Here is a 13,044-nt window from a genome sequence, read left to right as displayed (position 1 = left end):
CTTCAGAGAGGAAAACTAAAAATGTAAAAAACTGAAAAATGTAAAAATATAAGTCTTTTAATGGTGAAATATAATATTATTTATATACAGAATTCTGCAGATATGACAGCTGATTCTGAGATATCATTTAAACGACAGGTACACTTTAAATAAAGTTATAAATACCTTTTTTGGATTTGAGGTGTGAGTATCAGGGGTTGAGTGACACAGAGGATATGGTGATTTTAGAATACTCTCCTTTCCACATATTCTCTAAAATAAAATAAGAATAAATAAAACTAAATACTTAAGATGTTAAGTGAATTACTTTGCATTTCATACTGGGCACTATTTTAAACTGCTTAGTAGTGTTGAGCGATACCGTCCGATACTTGAAAGTATCGGTATCGGAAAGTATCGGCCGATACTGGCAAAGTATCGGATCTCATCCGATACCGATACCCGATACCAATACAAGTCAATGGGACTCAAGTATCGGACGGTATCCCTGATGGTTCCCAGGGTCTGAAGGAGAGGAAACTCTCCTTCAGGCCCTGGGATCCATATTAATGTGTAAAAGAAAGAATTAAAATAAAAAATATTGCTATACTCACCTCTCCGACGCAGCCTGGACCTCACCGAGGGAACCAGCAGCGTTCTTTGCTTAAAATGCACGCGTTTACTTCCTTCCGTGACGTCACGGCTTGTGATTGGTTGCGTGCCGCCCATGTGGCCGCGGCGCGACCAATCAAAGCAAGCCGTGACGTAATTTTCAGGTCCTGAATGCCTAATTCTAGGCATTCAGGATTTTAAAATTACGTCACGGCTTGTGATTGGTTGCGTGCCGACCATGTGACCGCGACGCGACCAATCACAGCAAGCCATGACGTAATTTTCAGGTCCTGAATGCAGAATTAGGCATTCAGGACCTGAAATTACGTCACGGCTTGCTGTGATTGGTCGCGTCGCGGTCACATGGGCGGCACGCAACCAATCACAAGCCGTGACGTAATTTTAAAATGCGCGCGTTTCCTGCCTCCCGTGACGTCACGGCTTGTGATTGGTCGCGTCGCCCATGTGACCGCGACGCGACCAATCACAAGCCGGAACGTAATTTTAAAATCCTGAATGCCTAGAATTAGGCATTCAGGACCTGAAAATTACGTCACGGCTTGCTGTGATTGGTCGCGTCGCGGCCACATGGGCGGCACGCGACCAATCACAAGCCGTGACGTCACGGGAGGCAGGAAACGCGCGCATTTTAAGCAAAGAACGCTGCCGGTTCCCTCGGTGAGGTCCAGGCTGCGTCGGAGAGGTGAGTATAGCAATATTTTTTATTTTAATTCTTTATTTTACACATTAATGTTGTTTCGATACCGATACCCGATACCACAAAAGTATCAGATCTCGGTATCGGAATTCCGATACCCGCAAGTATCGGCCGATACCCGATACTTGCGGTATCGGAATGCTCAACACTACTGCTTAGTACTCTACATTCCTTAACTATGAAGGCCAATACACAAATGTGCCTCTATACTGGGGAGTCAGGAACAATAGCTATCAGCTGAACAAGCTTTCAGCTGATACAGTATGTTCTCTTTAAATATTTATCACCTCTGGGAAACTTTATAAGGAAAAAAGTAAACAAAAATATAACTCTTTCTCAAATATAGATAATTAGAAAAACTAAATAATTTCATCTGTAAATTATTAATTCAAATTCTGGCTCTTAACTAGAAGAAGGATGAAACCAGGCTCTGCACTGTCTCAATAAATTGACAGCTTTGTGTGACTTCCTGCCTCAGAGCTGGGAGACATTGCTGTATGAGGGGAGACTGCATAAATGTAAAGGGGAGATTTGTGCATGCTCCTTATACTAGAAGGAACAGCTACAAAACCTATCACAGCTTCTACCGCTTCTACCTCATGTACAGTAGGTATGGAAAGTATTCAGACCCCTTTATATTTTTCTCTCTGTTTCATTGCAGCCATTTGGTAAATTCAAAAAATTCTCTTTTTTTTCATTAATGTACACTCTGCACCCCATCTTGACTGAAAAAAACCAAACAGAAATGTATTATTTTTTGCAAATTTATTAAAAAAGAAAAACTGAAATATCACATGGTCATAAGTATTCAGACCCTTTGCTCAGTATTAACCCCTTCACCCCCAAGGGTGGTTTGCACGTTAATGACCGGGCCAATTTTTACAATTCTGACCACTGTCCCTTTATGAGGTTATAACTCTGGAACGCTTCAACGGATCTTGGCGATTCTGACATTGTTTTCTCGTGACATATTGTACTTCATGATAGTGGTAAAATTTCTTCGATATAACTTGCATTTATTTGTGAAAAAAATGAATATTTGGCGAAAATTTTGAAAGTTTCGCAATTTTCCAACTTTGAATTTTTATGCCCTTAAATCACAGACATATGTCACGCAAAATACTTAATAAGTAACATTTCCCACATGTCTACTTTACATCAGCACAATTTTGGAACCAAAATTTTTTTTTGTGACGGAGTTATAAGGGTTAAAAGTTGACCAGCAATTTCTCATTTTTACAACACCATTTTTTTTTAGGGACCACATCTCATTTGAAGTCATTTTGAGGGGTCTATATGATAGAAAATACCCAAGTGTGACACCATTCTAAAAACTGCACCCCTCAAGGTACTCAAAACCACTTTCAAGAAGTTTATTAACCCTTCAGGTGTTTCACAGGAATTTTTGGAATGTTTAAATAAAAATAAACATTTAACTTTTTTTCACACAAAATTTATTTCAGCTCCAATTTGTTTTATTTTACCAAGGGTAACAGGAGAAAATAGACCCCAAAATTTGTTGTACAATTTGTCCTGAGTACGCCGATACCCCATATGTGGGGGTAAACCACTGTTTGGGCGCATGGCAGAGCTCGGAAGGAAAGGAGCGCCATTTGACTTTTCAATGCAAAATTGACTGGAATTGAGATGGGACGCCATGTTGCATTTGGAGAGCCCCTGATGTGCCTAAACATTGAAACCCCCCACAAGTGACACCATTTTGGAAAGTAGACCCCCTAAGGATCTTATCTAGATGTGTGGTGAGCACTTTGACCCAACAAGTGCTTCACAGAAGTTTATAATGCAGAGCCGTAAAAATAAAAAATCATATTTTTTCACAAAAATGATCTTTTCGCCCCCAATTTTTTATTTTCCCAAGGGTAAGAGAAGAAATTCGACCCCAAAAATTGTTGTGCAATTTGTCCTGAGTACGCTGATACCCCATATGTGGGTGTAAACCATTGTTTGGGCGCAGGGCAGAGCTCGGAAGGGAAGGAGCGCCATTTGACTTTTCAATGCAAAATTGACTGGAATTGAGATGGGACGCCATGTTGCGTTTGGAGAGCCCCTGATGTGCCTAAACATTGAAACCCCCCACAAGTGACACCATTTTGGAAAGTAGACCCCTTAAGGAACTTATCTAGATGTGTGTTGAGCACTTTGACCCAACAACTGCTTCACAGAAGTTTATAATGCAGAGCCGTAAAAATAAAAAATCATATTTTTTCACAAAAATGATCTTTTCGCCCCCATTTTTTTATTTCCCCAAGGGTAAGAGAAGAAATTAGACCACAAAAGTTGTTGTGCAATTTGTCCTGAGTACGACGATACCCCATATGTGGGGGTAAACCACTGTTTGGACGCATAGCAGAGCTCGGAAGGGAAGGAGCGCTATTTTACTTTTCAATGCAAAATTGACTGGAATTAAGATGGGATGCCATGTTGCGTTTGGAGAGCCCCTGATGTGCCTAAACATTAAAAACCCCCACAAGTGACACCATTTTGGAAAGTAGACCCCCTAAGGAACTTATCTAGATGTGTTTTGATAGCTTTGAACCCCCAAGTGTTTCACTACAGTTTATAACGCAGAGCCGTGAAAATAAAAATTCCTTTTTTTTTTCACAAAAATGATTTTTAGCCCCCAGTTTTGTATTTTCACAAGGGTATCAGGATAAATTGGACCCCAAACATTGTTGTCCAATTTGTCCTGAGTACGCTGATACCCCATATGTGGGGGGGAACCACTGTTTGGGCGCATGACAGAGCTCGGAAGGGAAGGAGCGCCATTTGGAATGCAGACTTAAATGGATTGGTCTGCAGGCGTCATGTTGCATTTGCAGAGCCCCTGATGTACCCAAACAGTACAAACCCCCCACAAGTGACCCCATATTGGAAACTAGACCCCCCAAGGAACTTATCTAGATGTGTTGTGAGAACTTTGAACCCCCAAGTGTTTCACTACAGTTTATAACGCAGAGCCGTGAAAATAAAAATTCTTTTTTTTTTAACAAAAATGATTTTTTTAGTCCCCAGTTTTGTATTTTCACAAGGGTATCAGGATAAATTGGACCCCAAAAGTTGTTGTTTAATTTGTCCTGAGTACGCTGATACCCCATATGTGGGGGGGAACCACTGTTTGGGCGCATGACAGAGCTCGGAAGGGAAAGAGCGCCATTTGGAATGCAGACTTAAATGGATTGGTCTGCAGGCGTCACGTTGCAGTTGCAGAGCCCCTGATGTACCCAAACAGTACAAACCCCCCACAAGTGACCCCATATTGGAAACTAGACCCCCCAAGGAACTTATCTAGATGTGTTGTGAGAACTTTGAACCCCCAAGTGTTTCACTACAGTTTACAACGCAGAGCCGTGAAAATAAAAAATCTTTTTTTTCCCACAAAACTTATTTTTTGGCCCCCAGTTTTGTATTTTCCCAAGGGTAGCAGGATAAATTGGACCCCAAAAGATGATGTCCAATTTGTCCTGAGTACGCTGATACCCCATATGTTGGGGTAAACCCCTGTTTGGGCACACGGGAGAGCTCTGAAGGGAAGGAGCACTGTTTTCCTTTTTCAACGCAGAATTGGCTGGAATTCAGATCGGATGCCATGTCCCGTTTGGAGAGCCCCTGATGTGCCTAAACAGTGGAAACCCCCCAATTATAACTGAAACCCTTATCCAAACACACCCCTTACCCTAATCCCAACAGTAACCCTAACCACTCCTGTAACCCAGACACACCCAACCCTATTCCCAACCGTAAATGTAATCCAAACCCTAACCCTATCTTTAGCCCCAACCCTAACTGTAGCCCCAACCCTAGCCCCAACCCTAGCCCCAGCCCTAGCCCTAACCATAGCCCTAACCCTAGCCCTATCACTAGCCCTAACACTAGCCGTAACACTAGCCCTAACCCTAGCCCTAACCCTAGCCCTAACCCTAGCCCCAACCCTAGCCCCAACCCTAGCCCTAACCCTAACCCTAGCCCTAACCCTAGCCCCAACCCTAGACCTAACCCTAGCCCTAACCCTTGCCCTAACCCTAGCCCTAACTCTAGTCCTAACCCTAACCCTAACCCTAATGGGAAAATGGAAATAAATACATTTTTTAATTTTTTTATTTTTCTTTAACTAAGGGGGTGATGAAGGGGGGTTTGATTTACTTTTATAGCGGGTTTTTTAGCGGATTTTTATGATTGGCAGCCGTCACACACTGAAAGACGCTTTTCATTGCAAAAAATATTTTTTGCGTTACCACATTTTGAGAGCTGTAATTTTTCCATATTTGAGTCCACAGAGTCATGTGAGGTCTTGTTTTTTGCGGGACGAGTTGACGTTTTTATTGGTAACATTTTCGGACACGTGACATTTTTTGATCGCTTTTTATTCCGATTTTTGTGAGGCAGAGTGATCAAAAACCAGCTATTCATGAATTTCTTTTGGGGGAGGCGTTTATACCGTTCCGCTTTTGGTAAAATTGATAAAGCAGTTTTATTCTTCGGGTCAGTACGATTACAGCGATATCTCATTTATATCATTTTTTTTATGATTTGGTGCTTTTATACGATAAAAACTATTTTATAGAAAAAATAATTATTTGGGTATCGTTTTATTCTCAGGACTATAACTTTTTTATTTTTTTGCTGATGATGCTGTATGGCGGCTCGTTTTTTGCGGGACAAGATGACGTTTTCAGCGGTATGATGTTTATTTATATCAGTCTTTTTGATCGCGTGTTATTCCACTTTTTGTTCGGCGGTATGATAATAAAGTGTTTTTTGCCTCGTTTTTTTTTTCTTACGGTGTTTACTGAAGGGGTTAACTAGTGGGGCAGTTTTATAGGTTGGGTCGTTACGGACGCGGCGATACTAAATATGTGTACTTTTATTGTTTGTTTTATTTTATTTAGCTAAAGAAATGTATTTATGGGAATAATATTTTTTTTTTCTTTATTTAGGATATTTTTTTATTTTTTTTTACACACATGTGGGGAATTTTTTTTTTACTTTTTTACTTTGTCCCGGGGGGGACATTACAGATCATTGATCTGACAGTGTGCACAGCACTCTGTCAGATCGACGATCTGCTGTGCAGGGCTGCAGGCTTACCAAGCGTCTGCTCTGAGCAGGCGCTCGGTAAGCCACCTCCCTCCCTGCAGGACCCGGATGCCGCGGCCATCTTGGATCCGGGACCTGCGGCGAGGAGGGAGGTAGGAGACCCTCGGAGCAATGCGATCACATCGCGTTGCTCCGGGGGTCTCAGGGAAGCCCGCAGGGAGCCCCCTCCCTGCGCGATGCTTCCCTATACCGCCGGTACACCGCGATCATGTTTTATCGCGGTGTGCCGGGGGTTAATGTGCCGGGGGCGGTCCGTGACCGCTCCTGGCACATAGTGCCGGATGTCAGCTGCGATATGCAGCTGACACCCGGCTGCGATCGGCCGCGCTCCCCCCGTGAGCGCGGCCGATCGCGTATGACGTACTATCCCGTCGGTGGTCATACGGGCCCACCCCACCTCGACGGGATAGTACGTCTAATGTCAGAAAGGGGTTAAAAAGCCACTGGAACAGCATGGTAAATGAGATGTAACCTTTTGCAAGACACGTCGGAAGTCGAGTATGCAATCATGAAGCTTTTTGAGAACGACGTGAATAATTTCTAAACTGTGTTTTAAAGAGCAGAATTATATGTATGTCATGTTACATTTGTGTAATTTAACAATATTGAAAAGCATAGTGTCAACTTTGCATGTTTCAATAGCATATATATACTGCTCAAAAAAATAAAGGGAACACTAAAATACCCTACCTTCTGTCTCTTCCCCACTATCCCATAGAATGTAAGTCCGCAAGGACAGGGTCCTCTCTCCTCTGTACCAGTCTGTCACTGTAAACTTGTTTACTGTAAATGATAACCCTGTATGTAACCCCTTTCTCATGTACAGCACCATGGAATTAATGGTGCTATATAAATAAATAATAATAATAATAATAATAAAATACCACATGCTAGATATCTCTGAATGAAATATTCCAGTTGCAAATTTTTATTCATTGCATAGTGGAATGTGTTCAGAACACTAAAACATAACAATTATCAATGTAAATCAAGATTAATATCCCATGGAGGTCTGGATTAGGAATGATACGCAAAATCAAAGTGGAAAATCAAATTACAGGCTGATCCAGCTTCAGTGGAAATGCCCCATGACAAGGAAAAGATGCTCAGTATTGTGTGTGGCCTCCATGTGCCTATATGACCTCCCTACTGTACAATGCCTGGGCATGCTCCTGGTGAGGTGGCGGATGGTCTCCTGAGGGATCTCCTCCCAGACCTGGACTAAAGCATCCGCCAACTCCAGGACAGACTGTGGTGCAAAGTGACGTTGGTGGATGGAGCGAGACATGATGTCCCAGATGTGCTCAATTGGATTCAGGTCTGGGGAACGGGCGGGCCAGTCCATAGCTTCAATGCCTTCATCTTGCAGGAACTGCTGACACACTCCAGCCACATGAGGTCTGGCATTGTCCTGCATTAGGAGGAACCCAGGGCCAACCGCACCAGCATATGGTCTCACAAGGGGTCTGAGGATCTCATCTCAGTACCTAATGGCAGTCAGGCTACCTCTGGCGAGCACATGGAGGGCTGTGCGGCCCTCCAAAGAAATGCCACACCATTACTGACCCACTGCCAAACCGGTTATGCTGAAGGATGGTTGCAGGCAGCAGATCACTCTCCACGGCATCTCTAGACTCTGTCACGTTTGTCACATGTGCTCAGTGTGAACCTGCTTTCATCTGTGAAGAGCACAGGGCACCAGTGGCGAATTTTCCAATCCTGGTGTTCTGTGGCAAATGCCAAGCATCCTACACGGTCTTGGGCTGTGAGCACAACCCCCATCTGTGGAATTCGGGCACTCAGACCATCCTCATGGAGTCAGTTTCTAACCGTTTGTGCAGACACATGCACATTTGCGGTCTGCTGGAGGTCATTTTGCAGGCTCTGGCAGTGCTTCTCCTGTTCCACCTTGCACAAAGGCCGAGGTAGCGGTCATGCTGCTGGGTTGTTGCCATCCTATGGCCCCCTCCATGTCTCCTGGTGTACTGGCCTGTCTCCTGGTAATACCTCCAGCCTCTGGACACTACGCTGACAGACACAGCAAACCTTCTTTCCACAGCTTGCATTGATGTGCCATCCTGGATGAGCTGCACTACCTCAGCCACTTGTGTGGGTTGTAGAGTTTGTCTCATGCTACCACGATTGTGAAAAGCACAACCGACATTCAAAAGTGACCTAAACATCAGCCAGAAAGCATTGGTACTGAGATGTAGTCTGTGGTCCCCACCTGCAGAACCACTCCTTTATTGAGGGTGTCTTGATAATTGCCAATAATGTTCATCTGTCTATTCCATTTGCACAATAGCATGTGATGTGAAATTGATTGTCAATCAGTGTTGCTTCCTAAGTGGACAGTTTGATTTCACAGAAGTTTGATTTACTTGGCGTTATATTCTGTTGTTTACGGGTATGTGCACCCACTGCGGATTTTGCTGCGGGTCCGCAGCGGATTGGCTGCTGCGGATTCGCAGCAGTTTTCCATGAGTCTACATTACCATGTAAACCTATGGAAAACAAAATCCGCAGTGCACATGCTGCGGAAAAAACGCGCGGAAAAGCTGGGTTGTTTATTCTGCAGCATGTCAATTCTTTGTGCGGATTCCGCAGTGGTTTACACCTGCTCCTTAATAGGAATCCGCAGGTGTAAAACCCGCAGGTGGTATCCGCACAAAAACTGCGGTAATTCTGCAGTAAATCCGCAGTGTGGATTTTCTGCGGATTTACCAAAACCAGTGGGGAAAAATCCAGACACCTTTCCGCAATGTGTGCACATACCCTAAGTGTTCCCTTTATTTTTTTCAGCAGTGTATATATAGGATACATTTATTGCATAAGGTATTTCAACAAGTTTTTTTTTGCGGCTAGTGCATTAAAAGTTCCTTGATCATGTTGCTTTGTAAGAATGTTTTCCATTTCATGGGAGGCATTCATATTTATTTATAAATGCTTGTATCATGTTTTCACTTTATAATCTTTCTTAACCCCTTCCCGACCCATGACGCCACGTAGGCATCATGAAAGTCGGTGCCAATCCAACCCATGACGCCTATGTGGCGTCATGGAATGATCGCGTCCCTGCAGATCGGGTGAAAGGGTTAACTCCTATTTCACCCGATCTGCAGGGACAGGGGGAGTGGTACTTCAGCCCAGGGGGGGTGGCTTCACCCCCCCCCCCCCCGTGGCTACGATCGCTCTGATTGGCTGTTTCACTTTCAACAGCCAATCAGAGCGATTTGTAATATTTCACTATGAAAACTGGTGAAATATTACAATCCAGCCATGGCCGATGCTGCAATAGCATCGGCCATGGCTGGAAACCCTGATCTGCCCCCCCCCCCACCGCCACCGATCGCCTCCCCAGTCCACCGATCTGTCCCGTAGTCCCCATCCTCCTGTCCGCTCCCCCCGTGCTCCGATCCCACCCCCCTGCTCCGATCACCCCCCCCCGTGCTCCGATCCCCCCCCTCATACTTACTGAGCTTCCCGGTGTCCGTTCGTCTTCTCCATGGGCGCCGCCATCTTCCATGGGCGGCCGGCAGATTCGTTCCAGCTACATTTTGATCACTGTGATAAAACCTATCACAGTGATCAAAATAAAAAAAATAGTAAATGAACCCACTATTTTTTCCACTATGGTTAGAACTAGGGTTAGAACTAGGGTTAGGGATAGGGTTAGGGGTAGGGTTAGGGGTAGGGTTAGGGTTAGAACTAGGGTTAGCGTTAGAATTAGGCTATGTGCACACGGTGCGGATTTGGCTACGGATCCGCAGTGGATTGGCCACTGCAGATTCGTAGCAGTGTTCCATCAGGTTTACAGTACCATGTAAACCTACGGAAAACCAAATCGGCTGCGCCCATGGTGCGGAAAATACCGCGCGAAAATGCTGCGTTGTATTTTCCGCCGCATGTCAATTTTTGTGCGGATTTCGCAGCGTTTTACACCTGTTCCTCAATAGGAATCCACAGGTGAAATCCACATAAAAAACACTGGAAATCCGCGGTAAATCCGCAGGTAAAACGCAGTGCCTTTTACCTGCTGATTTTTCAAAAATGGTGCAGAAAAATCTCACACGAATCCGCAACGTGGGCACATAGCCTTAGGGTTGGAATTAGGGCTAGGGTTGGAAATAGGGTTAAGAATAGGCTTGTGGTTAGGGGTGTGTTGGGGTTAAAGTTGGGGTTAGGTTTGGGATTAGGGTTGTGGTTAGGGGTGTGTTGGGGTTAGGGTTGTGATTAGGGTTATGGCTAGAGTAGGGATTAGGGTTAGGGGTGTGTTGGGGTTAGTGTTGGAGTTAGAATTGAGGGGTTTCCACTGTTTAGGCACATCAGGGGTCTCCAAACGCAACATGGCGCCACCATTGATTCCAGCCAATCTTGCGTTCAAAAAGTCAAATGGTGCTCCCTCCCTTCTGAGCCCTGACGTGCGCCCAAACAGTGGTTTACTCCCAAATTTGGGGTACCAGCATACTCAGGACAAACTGGGCAACAATTATTGGGGTCCAATTTCTCCTGTTACCCTTGCGAAAATAAAAAAATTGCTTGCTTAAACATAATTTCAGAGGAATGAAAAATTATTTTTTATTTCCACGGCTCTGCGTTATAAACTTCTGTGAAGCACTTGGGGGTTCAAAGTACTCACCACATATCTAGATAAGTTCCTTGGGGGGTCTAGTTTCTAAAATGGGGTCACTTGTGGGGGGTTTCTACTGTTTAGGCACATTAGGGGCTCTGCAAATGGAAAGTGACGCCCGCAGACCACTCCATCAAAGTCTGCATTTCAAAACGTCACTACTTCCTTTCCGAGCCCCGACTTGTGCCCAAACAGTGGTTTACCCCCACATATGGGGTATCAGTGTACTCAGGACAAACTGGGCAACAACTATTAGGGTCCAATTTCTCCTGTTACCCTTGGAAAAATAAAAAATTGCTTGCTAAAACATCATTTTTGAGGAAAGAAAAATGATTTTTTATTTTCACACGGCTCTGCGTTATAAACTTCTGTGAAGCACTTGGGGGTTCAAAGTGCTCACCACATATCTAGATAAGTTCCTTGGGGGGTCTAGTTTCCAAAATGGGGTCACTTGTGGGGGGTTTCTAATGTTTAGGCACATCAGGAGCTCTGCAAATGGAATGTGACGCCCGCAGACCACTCCATCAAAATCTGCATTTCAAAACGTCACTACTTCCCTTCCGAGCCCCGACTTGTGCCCAAACAGTGGTTTACCCCCACATATGGGGTATCGGTGTACTCAGGAGAAACTGGACAACAACTCTTGGAGTCAAATTTCTCCTGTTACCCTTGGGAAATTTAAAAAATTCTGGGCTAAAAAAATATTTTTGAGGAAAGAAAACACATTTATTATTTTCACGGCTCCGCGTTATAAACTTCTGTGAAGCACTTGGGGGTTCAAAGTGCTCACCACACATCTAGATAAGTTCCCTTGGGGTTCTAGTTTCAAAAATGGGGTCACTTGTGGGGAGTTTCTACTGTTTAGGCACATCAGGGGCTCTGCAAACGCAACGTGATGCCCGCAGAGCATTCCATCAAAGTCTGCATTTCAAAACGTCACTACTTCCCTTCTGAACCCCGACGTGTGCCCAAACAGTGGTTTACCCTCACATATGGGGTATCAGCATACTCAGGAGAAACTGGACAACAACTTTTGGGGTCCAATTTCTCCTGTTACCCTTGGTAAAATAAATAATTGTGGGCTGAAAAATCATTTTTGAGAAAAGAAAAATTATTTTTATTTTCACGGCTCTGCGTTATAAACTTCTGTGAAGCACATGGGGGTTCAAAGTGCTTACCACACATCTATATTAGATCCTTGGGAGGTCTAGTTTCCAAAATGGGGTCACTTGTGGGGGAGCTCCAATGTTTAGGCACACAGGGGCTCTCCAAACGCGACATGGTGTCCGCTAATGATTGGAGATAATTTTCCATTCAAAAAGCCAAATGGCGTGCCTTCCCTTCCGAGCCCTGCCGTGCGCCCAAACAGTGGTTTACCCCCACATATGGGGTATCATCGTACTCAGGACAAACTGGACAACAATATTTGGGGTCCAATTTCTCCTGTTACCCTTGGAAAAATAAAAAATTCTGGGCTAAAAATCATTTTTGAGGAAAGAAAAATTATTTTTTATTTTCACGGCTCTGCGTTATAAACTTCTGTGAAGCACCTGGGGGTTTAAAGTGCTCACTATGCATCTAGATAAGTTCCTTGGGGGGTCTAGTTTCCAAAATGGGGTCACTTGTAGGGGAGCTCCAATGTTTAGGCACACAGGGGCTCTCCAAACGCGACATGGTGTCCACTAACGATTGGAGCTAATTTTCCATTCAAAAAGTCAAATGGCGCGCCTTCCCTTCCGAGCCTTGCCGTGCACCCAAACAGTGGTTTACCCCCACATATGAGGTATCAGCGTACTCAGGAGAAATTGCCCAACAAATTTGAGGATCCATTTTATCCTGTTGCCCATGTGAAAATGAAAAAATTGAGGCTAAAATAATTTTTTTGTGACAAAAAAAAAAAAAGTACTTTTTCATTTTTACGGATCAATTTGTGAAGCACCTGGGGGATTAAAGTGTTCATTATGCATCTAGATAAGTTCCTTGGGGGGTC

The 13,044-nt window shown here is 44.2% G+C and overlaps 1 protein-coding gene across 1 annotated transcript in view; it reads right to left on the bottom strand.

Annotated features, from left to right (window-relative positions):
- The window catches only part of LOC143817644 (synaptonemal complex protein 1-like), a 307,299-nt gene that overhangs the window by 2,545 nt on the left and 291,710 nt on the right, over positions 1–13,044 (bottom strand). Inside the window, exon 13 of the mRNA XM_077299137.1 lies at positions 166–252. Coding sequence (XP_077155252.1) covers positions 166–252 — 87 coding nt within the window. The remainder of the gene's footprint in view (positions 1–165; positions 253–13,044) is intronic.

This window comes from Ranitomeya variabilis, chromosome 3 (assembly GCF_051348905.1).
Source record: "Ranitomeya variabilis isolate aRanVar5 chromosome 3, aRanVar5.hap1, whole genome shotgun sequence".
NCBI classification, from domain to species: domain Eukaryota; kingdom Metazoa; phylum Chordata; class Amphibia; order Anura; family Dendrobatidae; genus Ranitomeya; species Ranitomeya variabilis.
The sequence above is the reverse complement of the archived record's forward strand: the minus strand, read 5'-3'. Positions and strand labels throughout refer to the sequence as shown.